We start from the raw sequence: 16,936 nt of genomic DNA on the forward strand, positions 1-16,936 counted from the left end.
TTTTTTTCTCGACACAAAAAAAAATTGTGGTGTTAAACTGTTACTAATGGATTTCTCACTAAAAACAAATTTAATTACAAACTAAAAGATTTATATATACATTCAATTAAAAATTATAAGTGTTAGTAATTGGATGGAAGGTTGAGGTAAATATATTATTTCTTAAAAAAAATCAATTTTTGTTTTGTTTTTAAATTAGGCTTTTAAAGTTTTAATTGATTTGAATTAATAAATTTAAATTTTATTTTCTTAAATTGAACATCGACTCAATATAAAAAAAAGTTATTTTTAATATCGTGAGAGACCCATATTTAACCTTCAAAAATAAAACATAAAACTCAATCTCATGTCAACTTAATATAAGAAGGCTAAATTAGAAATATAAAAACTCAAGTGATAAAAAAAAAATTATTGGAACCTACAATAAATTTTATCTTTTTTTTTATATTGCATTTCCATTATTTTTTATATTTCTTTATTTCGTATTGCTTCAAGTTTTTATGATTTATAGAGCATCAATTTTATAAAATCAAACTACAATAATTGAGAAGCAAAAGGGCTAACAAAAAGAATGATGTAAATGACAAAAAAAAATCCAGTAAAAAAATAATGAATGAAAAAAAAAAAGCTTTGAGGTGGTTCACTGTTGACAATCAAAACACAATTTCATGGTTTGCTAAATGCAAATTTCATAAAATCAAAACATAATTGTTAAATAAAAAGCAAAATGAATTAATAAAAAAATACAAATAAAAACAAGGACCAAAAGAAAAAAAAAAGTGTTAAATGGGAAGTAAAATGCCTTTATGTTAAAGTATTTACCTCACATCGATAAATCCACTCATCAAAAGAGCCCCGAATCAAACCCCCCTCCCCTTTGGACTCCCTAAAAAAAAAGGATGCAAATAAAAAAAAATAATTCAAAAAAAAAAGAAGGATGTGAATGAAAAAAGAATTGAGATGGTTTATTATTTATAATTCAAACACCTTTTTATGGATTACAAAGTCGATTTTATAAAATTAAATTATAATTATTAGATAATAAACAAAATGATCCAATAAAAAAAAGATGCTAGGATCTAGTGAAAAAAAAAAGAATGTAAAAGAAAAAAAAAAGATTCAAAGTGGTTTGCTGTTTTTAAGAACAGTGTCTTCACCTGATATCATTTAATGTTTATATATATTAAGTAATACTCTAAAAGGTGTGGGAAAATTACTGTAGTTTTTCCATGCCTTTTACTTTTTTATTTTTAATATATTATATTATTATAATTATTATTATTATATTATATACTAAAAATTAAATGAAACGCTAAATAATTTTTTTTAATGAATTTTTTTGTTTGATCCCGTGTTTGATGGGTTAATCTGGTTTGACAAATTAACTCGAATTTTTTTTAATTAATTTTTTTCATTTAGTTTAGTTTGTTAATGTTAAATTTCTTTATATTTAATTATCAAACTTTCATGACACGTATCTCGGACTTGACGGGTTAACCCAGGTAATTTTGAGTAAACCCGTCAATTGTTTTTTTTTATTTAGTTATCAAACTTTCATGACACGAATTTCAGGTTTGACGGGTTAACTTGGTTTGAAGGGTTAACCCAGTTAGTTCAGATTTTTTTTCTTTTTTTTATTAGTTTTTTTCTTCCTATCGATTTTTTTCTTTGTTTTTTTCTTTTTAATTAATCCATTTAATTATCACACTTTTATGACATGACCTTATAGTCAAACCCACATCCAATGCTCTAAAGTCCGGTGTTACAGCCAAACTCACTTAAACTTAAGTCATATAAGTTTAATGTTATTATTAATATTATAAATAATATTTTTAGATCAAGCGTTGCAGCTAGACCCAAGGCTTCTGAATATATATTTATAGAAAGACCTAACACTCTTAGATCTTAGCATTTTTTGATATTTTTTATGCAAGAAAAAAAATTAACCCGCGGTATATGCTTTTGTTTTTTTTTCTTTTTAAGCCTTCTACTTTGAATAGCACGGTGCAATCCACAGTAAAAAAACTTGTGTCTTTAGTTTATTTTTTTTGTCTATAGTTTCTTAATATTAAATTTTTTCTATTTAATTATCAAACTTTTATGACACGGATCTCAGGTTTGATAGTTTAACCCAGTTGATTCAGATTTTTTTTCTTTTTCTTCATTAGTTTTTTCATTCCTGTAGGTATTTTTTCTCTTTACTTTTTTCTTTTTAATTAATTTTTTTTTAAATAGTTCATTAATATTAAATCTTTTTTTCTATTTAGTTATTACACTTTCATGACACGAATTCCAGGTTTGACGGGTTAACCTGATTTGGCGAGTTAACCCAATTTATTCAGATTTTTTTTTCTCATTAGTTTTTTTTCTTTCTATTAGTTTTTTTTCTTTGTTTTTTCTTTTTAATTAATTTTTTTAATTATCACACTTTTATGACACGACCATACAACCAGACCTACATCCAATGCTATTCGGTCTGGTATTACAGTCAAACTCACTTAAACTTAGGTTATACAAATTTAATGTTATTATTAATATTATAAATATTACTCTTAGATCAGACGTTGTAGTCAAACCCAAGACTCTTAAATATAGTTTTACAGAAAAACCTAACATTTTTAAATTTTAATTTTTTTTGATATTTTTTATGCAAAATAAATTTATCCGCGGCGTCGCGGGTCATACAACTAGTATATATATAATACTCGCATGGAAATTCGTTTAGTTTTATATATATCGAGGGTGCAACTGTTTGTGTATTTTTACGCAGGGACTGTAGTCCACCTTCCTTCACTTCAGGCTTGGATCGATCCGAGCAGTTGGTTGCCTTACCAGACCCGAGCTCGCAAGTTGAGACAATGTCCAATCACACCATGAAGCCGAAGCCGTCACCTGGGTCACAAGCCCGGGTTACCAAACTCGGCGATTGAATTCAGTGTGCAGAGTTCTCATAGAGTACAATATGGTATATTTTTCTTCCGACCAGGAATATGTTTGTTCTTTATTAGAAGTTCGATTTTCACGTTTTCAAAGAAAAAAGAACAGGAAAGGAAACAAGACGGATCATATTTAACGTAGCAATAAGTATGCTTTAAGACTGACAGATATCACCAACCTCGTTCCGAAAATTGCGGAGTTACGCCTTGAGTTCTTGCCAAGAACAAACAACAACGCTTATACTAGACTTAGTGGGGCGCGCCAGGCTCTTGCAGTAGTGCAACGCATGAGCGACGCCCGAGAGCCCCAATAGCGAGCTACTGTGATGGACTCTCCCCCTCAAAACATTAATTTAATATCGTGTGGACCTATGGCCCACATATCAGATATTAAACTGATAAGAACAGATACTACACTTGATCTTAGCCAAAAGGCCGAGAAAGGTATGATTTGTTAAGATACTAGCTTTCGTTTATATACACGACTCGTCTCGCTTACATGGCCTCTTTAGCCGATGTGGGACTATCGAAACGCATTAACATGGCTTGTAAGTTGTAACTTGTAAGAAAAACCAAGAACCAGCAGTTTTTCTCACTTGCAAATTGCACAAATAAAAAGAGAATTTCTCTCTTTTGGATGCCTTCCAGTGTCGAGCAATAGATTAAGAAGCAGAATCACTGGTTTTTGGCTAGAAGGTGGCGATCTTGCTGTCAAGATCAAGGCCATGTTGGTCATGTATGGGCTAAAGCTGTTAAACGACTGTCTTTTTTAAGCTAATAAAGCTGCTATAGGAAACAGTGTAGGTAAATTTAAGAGGCTCCCAATTGGGGTCCAGTAAACAAATTTGCGGCAGAGGCATATTTGTTGGTGGGTTATCTCAAGAAGGCAAGTAAAACGTTTGAATTGCGATTGTCATGCTCATATCATCAAGAGAAGGTATCTTCCTTGTTAACTTTCCTTTGATTTCTCAGTAATTAAACAGCTAATTGGTGTTATGGTAACGCATGCCGTTAAATTGGATAGTTTGTCATAGAATACTTGATTGCTGAGAAAGTGGTGGGATGGGAGAGTTAAGTTGAATTTATCGTTTCAGTAGAATGAGAAAACTGCAAGCATAAATCTTCAAACAAAATTTTTGGCCCCTCTTGCTGCTAAGAACTATTGAAGTTATTGTAACTACGAAGGAATTGTTTTAAGGTTGGATGCAATGCTATTGATCAAGGACACATTTGAATTAGATATGGGCATGCACAATAACTAATCAGCCGAAGTAGCTAAAAGAAGCTAATCAAGCAGAAGCAAGTACACAGCTTATTTGATAATATTCCAGTTAAGAAGATTTGATAATTGTGAAGACTTGCAATGTTTGTATCTGAAAGGAATTTTAGGGAAATAAAACTGCACGCCAAGGTGTGAGTTCTGAAATACTAGGGCACATGATGGGATGACAAGAGCCACAGAGACAATTATACATAATCAATATTCGAAGAGAGCACTCTGGTACGAAAATCTCTAGTAAATGTTTTTGCCTGATGGATACATAAAAGTGGGCAGCTCTGAATCTTCTGATGGTATTAAAACTCTACTTAATGATTGTTTATCTTAATAGCCTTTCTTTTTGTGGGCTTCTCTTCATACTTCTTTGCATTAAAACGAGCCTTTTTTTCCCCTTCTAATCGGTCATCATGCTGGTAAGTTAAGCTTTTGCAGGTTGCATAAATGCTTGCACAAGTTAGTCTAATATGCTTTTCTTACAGTTTGCTTTCCTGTGTGTGTTTTAGTTCCTTCTTTGCATTTTGGAGTCATGAGGATGTGATTTTGAGTAATGGGATCAAATTAAACTAGCAGCTGTTTCCAATCCAGCAGAAGAGTTTTCATTGTGACGTTTCATCTTCCCCATTTTGCCAAGTTTAACTTGAGATATTAACAAATTCCGTGGGCATTGGATTTAGGAACTTCCAGTAGTTGAAAATGGTTTCGGTACAGTGAAAACTTACAGCAAAATGAAACAACGGCCTAAGAAGTGCCATATGTGGACGATGATGGTTTCAATCTAGAATCATGTGTTTTCTGTAACAAATACAATAGAAGAGCAATTGGCCATGTACAAACCTCGATCTATCCATTCACAAATCTTTTTTTCATTTGCTGCTTTTATTAGGGAGAATTAAAAGCTAAACAATTTTGATTGCCATTTTGATTTCATATGTTGTTTTGTAAATAAAAATTGACATCGTTTCATTTCTTTTGTACAACAATCCTTTTGTTTGAAGATGATCATCTGACTGTCCAGTCTTCCTTGCCAAAATGTTTGAATGTGGCTGCGCTATAACTAAATAGAATTGCATTTACTTGGAGCAAGGAGCATATGTCTGCTGAGTGCTAGTTTTATCAAAGAAGAGGATAGATCCCAAAGGGAAAATTGCCTTGGAGCCACTGGAAAATCATGAGAAAAGCCAGAGAGGTAGTGGAAGTTTTGAGTAAGATACTGAACGATGCCTTGCTGCTTGTAGCACATCATTTTTGTCCTTGATTTTGTTTTCATTTATTTTTTGTCCTGTTTTATTTTTATTGCTTGCCATATATGCGAGAACAATCTTCAATTGCTTTAGTGTTCTTTTAGCTATGATGGTAGATGGCTGGTGCCAGGGACTCAGGTTTGGGAACTCGAAGGTCAGCTAATGAGGGCAGAGGTGTACCTGTCCATTGCAACAATGAAATGCAATCGGGGCAGAGATGGTTATATTAAAGAATTATCATTTTACGTAAATACGCAGCTAATTAGAATTCTGAACTGTCAAAATCGTCAATTTTTTCCTAAACGCTCATTTCAGCTTCTTACATTATTTAAAAATTCTAACACAACTTTCAGTCATGCAGGGAAACCAAAATTAGATCAGGGAGTGTACCTCTACTCCAAGCTGTTGAGTTTGTGGAAGCTCCAGGATCTTTGTTATTCCACATGCTTACATGGTCATTGTGCAATCATTCCTGGAAAACGCACATGCTTTCACCACTCAAGTGCCATGACCATCGTAGAGAGAGATTTTACACACAGATGCAGAGAGTTATTCTTAGAGAGTTTTTTAGAGTCAAGTTCTGATCCATGTACTGGCTAGTTGGTTTTCCTTTTGAAAACTAGCTAGCAAGTTCATGGACTGGAACTCTCAGTCTGAAAAAACTGATGAGCTGGTTTTTTATTGGCAAAGTTCCCGTTGATTTAGAGGACATAATCCTGCATTATGCAGTACATGATCATGATATTACCTTTTCCCTCTGTTATGCATTGACAGTCATCAGTTTGCACATGTATTAGAGTCCGTCTTGCTAGTGGATTCTATATTTACATGTATGACAAATGCAATGTTTTTCCTCGAATTCGCTTCAGATTGGAAAGCAGAAGTTAGGGCATCGTGGGAGTATGTATGCATGCTCATTATGCCCCTACTGATGCATGCATATAATTGGTAGAAAACTGCATGCAGGTAATGTATGGGCAAATTTACCTTGGATTTTATGTCCCTGATGACCTGAGGTAAAAACAGTAACAAGGACCGAAGTCTTTCACAAGTTGTTCTCACGGGGATGGATTCATGTAACATTACTTTTCAGAGATACACATGTGCCACGTAATGGATTGATGTGCCTTCTCTTTGGCTTGCTTTCAATATAATGAACTTGAATTTCAAGCATAACCAAAAAACATTTTATATCAAAACTAAATTAAATATGAAGCAATTCTATTATTTGTTTATCGTCCTCTCTGTGCTGTACATTTTCTATTGTAGGGTTGATGGTTGTGATCCTGATTATGGTGGCTGTCGATGAAGTAATGATGCGAGTGGTTGCAATCGTGATGATAATGGCGGGGACTTTGACGGTGGACAAGATCAATGTGGTGGTGGTGGCCGAATGGGAAGGTGGAGGAGGGCAGGGTGGATTTGGCAGTGGTTTTGGTTTTGGATGTGGCAGTTATGGAGGAAGAGGAGATGCTGGTGGCGGTGGAGTTGGAAGTGGCAGTGTAGGTGAATGTGATCATGGTCAACGGTGCTCCTAGCTAGGATGTCAAATGTGTGTTGGATGCAGGGCCAGCTTGGTTTAATTTTTTAATGCTCGCATCAGTGCCTATTCCATGATGTTTCCATTTTGTAATACACGCACAAACCCTTCAATTTTGTGTGCATCTAGCAAAACTGTATTCTTTCATTATCTTAGTTAATGTCTTGTAAGTTTGTTTTCAGGTGGTAAGGTTGTTGCATTAGCAGTCCATCTCAAGGGTTGCGCATGCATATCACTCTCATACATGCTAGCTACCGTAATTCTCGTAATGTTTATCTTGTAGTAGATGACAGTGTCTTGAATAAATACACAATAATTATATATATATGTGATTGCTACTGACTTAATTATCTTACACTGTCTGAATTTTGCTTTCAATGGGTTATTTTAGTTGCTTTCATAGCATTTGACTAGCTAGCTAGACACAGTCAGGCCTGTGACAGCAACAAAGGCAATGCCTGTCTCCACCATTTTGACTTTTGCTTTTCTTTAATTTGGAGTTAATGTATATATACTTCTTCTGTCTGGGATTTATTGTCAATAAATGCACATTAGACTGATCTGAACTGCGCTGCATGACACTGCCTGTACAGGTGGTTTACATGCAAAATTCGAGTTCTGATTTTATCTGTAATAGTCGAATCGAAGAAACAACTTCTTAGAAAGATTAAATAACAAAAGCTGAAACTGCATGCAAATTTTATCCTTTTAGAGAGAAAACGTATGATTGGACTCTCTTATATATGATTTTAAACTGTGTTTCAATTCGCGAAACTACGTTGAATGGTGGGGGCTATGACATCCCAAACTTCAGAGAAAATTTTACATTTTAGTGTTAGAATTTTGAACATGTTTAATTATATTCTTCAATTTTATATTTTTTTTACACCCAAATTAAAATCAATTATTTTCTTATCCATCCTCCAATTCTAAGTTTTTGATTTGAAGTTGCGTGCAATACGTGTATTTAGTTTATAATGCTAATTAGGGGTATTTTACTTTGGACTAACAATGGAAGGGGGAGGGGATTCATTAATTTCTTGGTATTTGACTACTTCTCAAGGCTTTGCTAATGTTGTTTTCGTGTTTGTTATAGGAGTAAAAATAGCTTTCTCTCTTTTTCATTTTTTTTTATTTTTATTTTTTAAATTTTTTTTATAATCAAATTGACCGTTTAATTAAATCTTCAAACATTATATAAAATAAAACCAGTTACTATATAAAGAACATATATACAGAAAGAAAAGGTATTTTTTTGTCTTTTATTTTTATTTTTTTAGAGATTTAAAAGGTTTAGTTATATATGGAAAATATTGTTTCTATATAGAATAAATAAATTAAAGACAGTATTTTTACCCTTCTAAAACTAACTCTTTATTTATTTCCATCATAAATAATTTCTCTAATATATAGTTGTTGTGGTGGTCGGAGTTTGGGTGCTCATTGATGGATCTAATGGATGAAGTTTTAGGGTTTTGGTGGCAGGTTTGTGGGGTTGGGGATGGTGATACAGGTAGTTGTTTAAGGAGATGTGGTGGTGGTTCCAACTTCCAAGTGAGAAGATGGAAGGGTGTTTTAGTATTTTACTGGAGATAACCAAATCGCCAAAGCCTGGCATGCATGCTTGGTTCTGGTTTTGTTTTCTAGTTCACAAATCACACAACTAACTAATTATGCCAAGAGACATGTAATTACAATGACAAATCCCAGCTGGCCGGGACAAAATTAACACGAGGTTTTGCTAAAACACGAAGGCAACAACTACAATAATCATTGAAACATAAAGATAACAACACATACAACATAAGATGTGTCCAAGGAAACAACTATTTGACAAGGATAATAAGTCGCACTTAACACAACAACCTGTCTCAGATAGTTCACTAGAACACCAAACCAAGCAAAAGCATTAAGCTAATTATTGACTTAAGGGGATGGTAGAGTCGAACCACCAGCACCACCAGCTGCACCTCCTGCACCACCAAGACCACCAGTGCCAAGGCCAGTAGCACCTCCTGCACCACCAACCCCTCCAACCCCTCCATATTTGCCAATTCCACCAAGGCCACCAATAACTGGCAGACCACCAATGATACCAGCGTAACCTCCCATTCCAGCAAAGCCACCAACACCACCATAGATGAAATTCTTTTTGTCTTTAAGGCCAGTGCTGCTAGGTGAATCGGCAGCTGGTGCACTAGCATGCAATACTTGCTCTTCATTAGGGACAACATTATTGCTATCAAGATCAGCATCACTTGGAACATTACGTGCTGCAGTTGCATGCACAAATGCTAAAACAAGCACAAAAATCACAACCCAGCTAGCCATCGCCCTCTCTCTTTCTCTCTGATATACTTTTGAAGCAATACTTGAGCTAGTGTTGTTGCATGGATGTGGATTTTATAAGGATTTGAAGGGTGGGTAACGGTTGAGGATAATAAAGGGGTTATAGTAAATGACAATGAGACATAGCTCTCGTAATCTCGAAAAGGGAAATTCTTTGAAATTAGAACCAGAGAGTTAGGTGAATCAAAAGTAGTGAAATTTAAGGAAGTCATGTGTCATGTCATCCAAGTGAATTGCCAGTTTTTTCTGTGGTGTTATGCCTCATTAAACAGTGCCAAATACATACATTTTTGTCCTCTGGGACAGAGTACGGATTAACAGATTCTGAAACGATCATCCTATATATATATATATTTGCTAAATTGCAGAACTAAGCTATAATTAATTCAGATTTTTATCTATATAGTTATTTTTATACGATCCATTTAAACTCTTTCTCCAAAACAATGACTAATAAAAATAAAAATCCTATTCCTAAAAAGAAAACAGAAATCTTCAAGGATATATTGCTAATTTTTATGCACCAACGGCTCCTGATATGGAAGCATATTCTGTAGAGATCGAAAAGACTAACTGTAAACATATATTTTCATATCTTTTAAGTTTAGGATTCCCTTTTCAAAACTAATTTGAAATTAAGTTAAATAAATTCTATCATAATAGAAATTATTAATTTTCACACGTAGAAAATTGGGATTGAATTCTAAGCTGGGAAGGCTGAAGACTCTCTCGGACCTAGTATTGAAATCCATGCAGGTCTATTACGGCATAAATTGATTTTGGAATTTTTATCGTGGAGATGTGCTGAAAACCGTTTCAAAATACAAAACAAAAATGAAAAAGAGTTCTGCGTCAAATCTAGCCTAGAAAAGATTTTAGGGTAAACTATTTCATATCAATTATCTCCCAAAAAAAAAAAAGGCAAATCGATCAAGGAAGGAGGGAGTTGCAAACAAGTACTCCATGAATATGATGGCGGATGCTTTTTGTTAATAAAAAAAATTAAGATTTTATGGTTTTTTTTCCTTCAAAAAATACTAACTCCTAACCATGGAAATCTATATTATCGGAATAGAGACTTTTGTAGAATTTCCATTTTGTGATTAATTAAAAAATTTTCATGATGTTGAATATAAAAGAAAGTACATTATGGGATTAATTATACTGCCGATTAGTTTTTTTTTTTTTTCAAAAATAACAATTCGTACGTAATAATGGAAATATATATTCTAGGAATAGAGATTCTTCTATAATTCCTATTTTATAACCAATTAATTACATTTATATTTTTTTTCTTTTGTAATAGTCAACCGTACGTTGTGTTAACATGTGAACCAGTCATATAATGTAGAAATTTTTCTAGGATTGCTATTGTATGGCTAATTAAATCATATAATATAGAAATTAAGCTATATTTGGAAACGGTGAATATGCCAATAAAATTAATGCAGGGGATATGAATATATGGAAACCCTGCTGAACCTCTCAAGAAATAAAAAAGTGTACTGTACTGATAAAAAAAACTCACCTACACTACCATCGCAGAAAATCATAGATGTGAAACAAATGGCTGTAAGACATTCCTCTGTCAAGATATCGGCCATCGCAATCATGGTCATCGCTCTCCTCTTTGCAATAGGCACACACACACACACACACACAAATATATATAGAAACTGAAGCTGTTGCTTGTGTTTACTTATCTGTGATATATATATATATATATATATATATATATATATATATATATATATATATATATATATATGTTCCTGTAAACTTTCGTTTCTGTACGTCTCGTAATTAATCCCTTTACAACTTCACAGTGAACTAACATCCTTTTCTAGATCACACCAACAGTAATTGGTGAAGAGATTACATATAATTATAATAAATAAATCTATCAAACAGACAACTTTCAAAACACTTAATCTCTTTTGCAAGAGTACTCGAGCAAAACCTCGTTGGCTGCGTGCACTGGAACAATGATTTTCCGGGTTGTTATATATGTTTTTATTCACTTCTTAGTTTAGATAGATAGGATTATAAGTCAAGATAATTAGATTAAAACTTGAGGACCTCGCTCAAAGGCGTAAAGGGTTGGTTCTCATGAATCTTCTGTTCAGATGATGGACTAACAACGAAATATGCAAAGCTAGTGAAATCTTGAGGTATAAGGTTCCCGTGGCCTGTAAAAATGCCCAATTATTCTTTTTAGTAAACTATAATTCAGTCCCTGTGTTCTTTTATGATCAAAGTTGAAGGTTAATTATTTTTAAATGTATTTTGAATTTTTTCTATAGTAGGTGAAATTAAAGATTTTGATTATAAAATTTAGGACATTAATTTTAAGAAAAATATAATTAAGTTATCATAAGAAAAAACCAATAAAAGGACTAAATAACAAACAAATATGAAAATTGGGATTCAATAATGGGTTTTTAAAACCAAAGGATTAATTGATTATTTCACTAAAAACAGTGAGATTAAAAATAATTTGTTCTTTTTATTTTTGAGAGCACCCAATTATCCTTTAAGAAAAACTATCATATTGACATGCGTGTGTGTGTATTACCTTGTGGAAGTTAGAAAATTAATTTTCTCCTCCTCTAAATACAATCAAACTCTTAACAATAGAAGATTATGTTTATCTTTTCAGAGAAAAAGGAAAAGGAAAATTAAAAACGCTTACTGATGCTTTGCTTGCAGGAGAGGCTGCGCTGGTTTGCGTAGAAAGATGTGGAGTCCATCCTGACTGTAATGCCTTTTGCAATCGCCTTGGTTACAGAGGAGGCCAATGTCTTCCACCAGTTTACGTGCAATGTTGTTGCAATCGGTGATGGATTTCTCTTTATTATTAGTGGCAAGACAGTTGTTGTAATGCCTTTCTCGAGGAATAAAACAGGATGGTTATAATGCCATTCTCAAGGAATAAAATTCATTATTCGTCTCTTATATTTTTTTCACCTTGCTAACCTTTGCTGTGTTTTATTCCTAAATATAAATAAAAAAAGGGAAGAAAATATAAAGAGACATAGAAAAATTACTAGATTGGTGTTCCCTATGGTATGATGTAGATTGAAATAAAACGTTTTTTAATATAAAAAATAATAATAATTAGACTTGATTAGCGTATATTCTGTTAGTTTAACCATGGTCAAACTAAACCTAAAAGAAATCCAACTAAGCCAAAAATAAGCTTGATTTTGTTTAGTTTGACCAAGTCAAACTTAACCTTATATTGAGGTAGCTTTGATCATGATGAAACCAGGTCACAAAAGAATCCAACCAAACCCGTGTTAAACTAAATTTGATTATGGTCAAATCCAATTCAAAAAAAATACAACCAAGCCCAAGGTGGGCCTGATTGGATTTGGTTTGACCGAGTCAAATCAAAATCTATATTAGGCTAGTTTTGACCTTACAGAAGTCCACGTGAGGAAAACTAATGCTATATTTTATATATATATATATATTTCTTTTTGAACCCTTGTCATCCAGTCCCCCGGAAACAAAGTTATGATGAGAAGGTATGGACCGAGCCATGGAGGAGAGATGTCCAAACAATTTGACCTGGCACTCCTCAGCTCACTTACTATTCAGGTTAAGCCTCTAAGGATGAATTGATAAGCTATGGAAGCATAGAGAAAAAGGTGCACAGAATGTGATCCAATTCTCCCGGAAATTAAACAAAGAATGACCCGCGAAAGATGGATCACCACAATGGAGGTAACCGACCAGAGGGTTGAGAAGCATTCCAGAGACTGACAAGTGGAAGTGGTTCCATTAGGACCTGTGAAGTAATTTAACCTTGCTGGTTTTCACTTGAAAAGGAGAACAACAATCAAAAACTAGCTTAGCATATTTAGCATACCAAGAAGATGTCAACCCTGAAAATTACTTCGATGCTTTCCAAATTCCTTACTGCCAGAGGGAAAACGACAAGCATTGGGAGCCCGAGCCATCGTGTTTTTGTCACTGCCACTTCTAGACCACTGCAAGTGAGTTGCCTGTAATTTCTGGCATATATAAACATGTTTGTGTGTACGTGTGTGTCTGAACAATTTTGTTCAGTTTTTTGTTCACAGTCATTCATATTTTATACCTTAAAAACATGTAAGAAAGAGATTAGTTTTCTCGTACAAATTTTCTTCAATTCAATAACATTCTTGGATTACGATACATTGGTACAACAATGGCATGTTCCACTAAACCCGTAGAGAAGACAATGTGTGTGGTCTCTAACCAATTCAAATCCTGAAATCCATCCACTTTTTTCACTGAAAATTACAAAGTAAACAAACGGGCCATGCTTTTGTTTAACTAATTAAAACGCATCATGATCGATCATTCATTTTTATAACATGTGTATGAAAGATTTGGAGTATATAGTGCTTTTTTTCTCCAAAAAACTTAACAAGATCTGCAGGACAAAAAGGATAAACAGACAGCAGAGGCATGTCAGAGTGTAACAGAGGCAGCAGAATCAGTTAAAGATGGTGCAAGATCAGTGAAGAAAGCTGCTGAAACTGTAAGAGCAGTGTTAATGAACATCATTCTGTACAGAAATGTGGATATATATATATATATAGACTTCAAGCAAAAGAACGTATGAATTGTGCATAAATTATAGAGAATATTAATAAATCTGTAATTGTTTTGTGCGAGTTGATCAGGTGACAAATATGAGTAAGGAGGTGACAAAAAAAGTATCTGAAACTGCAGAAGCCATCACAGACAAGGCTGCTTCAATTATCAAGGAAAAAGTAGTTGGCAAGTAGATTGATGCTTGCAATCATGATCAAGAACACAAAGAGACTAATATTTTCATTTCTATTAGTTTCTTAATTCCTTCAACTTTTTGTAACTTGCCTTTTCGCAAGTTAATAAATGTTCGATTTTCTCTGTTTTTTACTTCTTAATTTAATTTTTTTAATTTTCTCTGGAATACTAACGTAGACATTATAATAAACTAAAGACCTTAAGCTAGATGAAACGCCTCTTGGGACGTTCGTGCATGATCTTGGGTTTAGATGCTCTGCTTCTGCTTCAAAATATATTAGGGCCAGGTGAGCTATGGCTGTATCATCAACAATATCATATTATACCTAGAACTGAAGTTGCTGCAATAAACATGCATGGGCCGGCAACATTTAGTGGCACCAGCACATGGCTAATTAAGTGATCCTAGGTGGGAATTCTGTGAACGGGCAGACACTACATCATCTAACCTGACGTCCATGCCCAATTAAGTGATTGAGTTGAGAGCTATTACCATCTATCATTAGAAACACCATATAAAGGCAAAGTAACCCTGCAATATATAGAACAGACAAGTTACATTACGTGGCAATATACAAGATGGTGCGCGCGCTTCAGCATTGCCAAGTCTCCCCACTGCCTGGCACGGTCTCTGAGAAGTCACAACAACTCTTCTTTTTTGAATTCCCCATTTCTGAGGATCATTTTCATCAGTATGTCATTCCAACCCTTAAGCATTAACACTTTCTGTCACTCTCTTACAGTTCTTCTCTTGGCTGGAAACTTGGCATTTCCTTCCAATTCCAGCAAGCCTGAAATTCGTTAAAAAGATGGCGACTCGGTCACACTAATCTTTGCTAAGTGTAGTAATGATTTTAACCATCTTGTAGAAAATTATGCCAGAAATGCATCTGATTTCCATGATCTTCTAGCTCAACTTCGCCAGGGTCCATGTCAAACGACACGCTGTTATGGTGCTACCATCTCAAATTTCATAGATGGAGAAGTGGTGCTTTTGAATTTTGGGTGGGAAGGTGTGAAAGGGTCGAGTTGCTTATGATAGATGAAGCAACCATATCACTTGGCGATTTCATAGATGGAGAAGGGGATACTGAAATTGGTTTGTCATTACCAAAGGCCAAAATGGACGCCTTTGCTTCTATCTTTGCCTATGGCCTGAAAGAATGGGAGCGTCAAACGTTCTCAGTGGAAGAAAATGTAGTAGACATAGGCCATATATATTTTTCAATTTCTCTACTAGGAAGAATTAGCCGACCATTAGGCCATGAATAAATTTGTCAGCTAAAGTCGTATACTCATATGTGTCGTAGTTTCATGTTAAATTTACTTTCTCACTTCTTTTTTTCTTCAGTCAATAGGCGATCTCTAGCAACTTTTCATTTCTTATGAGCAAGTTTTCACTCTTCCTTGCGCGTACATCGTCCTTTTTTGAGTCGGCCTCACTCTGCTTCTCAAACATTAAAAAAAAAAAAAAAACTCTCTCCCAGACTGCAGAACACTACTCTCGATCCGATAATGATATTATTAACCAAGCAAATCAGGGGTGAGAATGAAGTCAAGTCAAATATCTCTATTTTACAGGCCAGGATGAGCCTAAACTCGATTACGGGAAGGCAACTAACTAAATCTGTCTCCGTATTAAATTTCAAGTACAAGAGTTAACACTGATTTCCAATCAGGCCAGACCCAATCCCATAAAAGACTCTAAGATCCTTCACGGGCCTTTTTCCTTTTCTCTGATAATTTGAGACCGAGTAAAAATTTTCAGTCCGTCTTCGTTCTTATAAATCTCAATCCAACTCATAAATTGGTTTAAGATTAGAGCTGCTTGGGTTGAATAGATTTAACACCGAACCCATTTCTTATTCAATCTTATTCGAGATTAAAGAGGAACTGTGGACCAATTTATGTTTCAAAATTTGAAAGACGCATCTTCTAGATTGCAAATTTTGATATTAACATGAGTTTCAGATAATTAAAAGAATAATTTACATTGATCACTAGTTTGTTTTTAAACGGTAATGGTGTAGTGTCATGAAATAATTTCGCCTAAAAGGGCAAGAAGGATGGCAGAAAGGACCTAGCGAAGCAACGAAACTGGGGTTGAAGGGAAGCATCAAAAGTGATGAGCAATGTCCAGTTCTCTAGTCCGGATCAGCGTGCATCCACCTCAACTAATTTCATGGATCCTGAAATTAACGACTATGTAAACTTTCAGTTGTTCAGAAGTTTATGAGACTCGAATTAATGAACTTCAAAAGCAAATCTAGAATATGACTAGTTGAGTTACACCCCTCAGGATTCTATTTCTATAGTTCCTTTTTTTTGTTTTAGTTTAACGTGGGTGTCCGGGTCAGCTTGCGTGCACCTCGATTAATCCCACGGGCCCTGAAGTTAACGACCATGTAAGCCTCCAGTGGTCATCATATAAGCAACCACAAGACTCGAATCTAAGACCACAGAGAAAACAAATCTCTTGATTCCAAATTTTTTTTACTGGCCACCACTTCTTAATCTTGGCAGTGATGGTCGTGGACTCGTGGTCTATCTCTTGAGGCACAAAAACTCAAAGAGCAGCTGCAGATCAATTATCCAGTAATAACAAGCATAAGATGAAATTATGAGGCCATGCATTGGGCAACGTGGTTGCATATGATAGTGCAAGACACAAACTACAGTCTTCACTGCTGATGATAGTGCAGTCCTTTCCAGGCGTAAAGTTGTGCCTTTGCTAAAGTAGCTCAGCAGTCTAAGATCTTTGGAAAGGTACAAATGGACTGTGTGCGAATTTGGAATCTAATTCTTTGAT

The 16,936-nt window shown here is 34.4% G+C and overlaps 2 protein-coding genes, 1 long non-coding RNA gene and 1 other non-coding gene across 4 annotated transcripts; 1 reads left to right on the plus strand and 3 right to left on the minus strand.

Annotated features, from left to right (window-relative positions):
* Positions 1-1,876: 1,876 nt before the first annotated feature.
* On the minus strand, positions 1,877-3,367 carry LOC133700371 (uncharacterized). Its single transcript, XR_009843385.1, has 2 exons — positions 3,116-3,367; positions 1,877-2,892 (listed from the first exon to the last, which is right to left on the minus strand). It is a non-coding gene; the product is annotated as an uncharacterized LOC133700371 (long non-coding RNA).
* On the minus strand, positions 3,189-3,384 carry LOC133702429 (U2 spliceosomal RNA). The gene has a single exon (XR_009843722.1). It is a non-coding gene; the product is annotated as a U2 spliceosomal RNA (small nuclear RNA).
* Positions 3,385-8,922: 5,538 nt separating this feature from the next.
* Positions 8,923-9,327, minus strand: LOC133701992 (glycine-rich protein 23-like). Its single transcript, XM_062126179.1, has one exon. The coding sequence runs from the start codon at positions 9,325-9,327 to the stop codon at positions 8,923-8,925; it is 405 nt and encodes a 134-aa protein (XP_061982163.1).
* A 3,899-nt stretch (positions 9,328-13,226) lies between these two features.
* LOC133701993 (uncharacterized) lies at positions 13,227-14,126 on the plus strand. The gene is made up of 3 exons (XM_062126180.1): positions 13,227-13,346; positions 13,775-13,876; positions 14,022-14,126. The coding sequence occupies exons 1-3, from the start codon at positions 13,227-13,229 to the stop codon at positions 14,124-14,126; spliced, it is 327 nt and encodes a 108-aa protein (XP_061982164.1).
* The last annotated feature ends 2,810 nt before the right edge of the window (positions 14,127-16,936 follow it).

The sequence above is a fragment of the Populus nigra genome, chromosome 8, assembly GCF_951802175.1.
Source record: "Populus nigra chromosome 8, ddPopNigr1.1, whole genome shotgun sequence".
Lineage (NCBI taxonomy): Eukaryota > Viridiplantae > Streptophyta > Magnoliopsida > Malpighiales > Salicaceae > Populus > Populus nigra.

Excerpts from the sequence above, each read along its gene's own strand:
- LOC133701993 (XM_062126180.1), top strand. The coding sequence starts at position 13,227 with ATGTCAACCCTGAAAATTACTTCGATGCTTTCCAAATTCCTTACTGCC. Across the intron at positions 13,347-13,774 it reads CCACTTCTAGACCACTGCAA|GACAAAAAGGATAAACAGAC; the intron begins GTGAGTTGCCTG and ends CAAGATCTGCAG. Across the intron at positions 13,877-14,021 it reads TGAAGAAAGCTGCTGAAACT|GTGACAAATATGAGTAAGGA; the intron begins GTAAGAGCAGTG and ends CGAGTTGATCAG.
- LOC133701992 (XM_062126179.1), bottom strand. The coding sequence starts at position 9,327 with ATGGCTAGCTGGGTTGTGATTTTTGTGCTTGTTTTAGCATTTGTGCAT.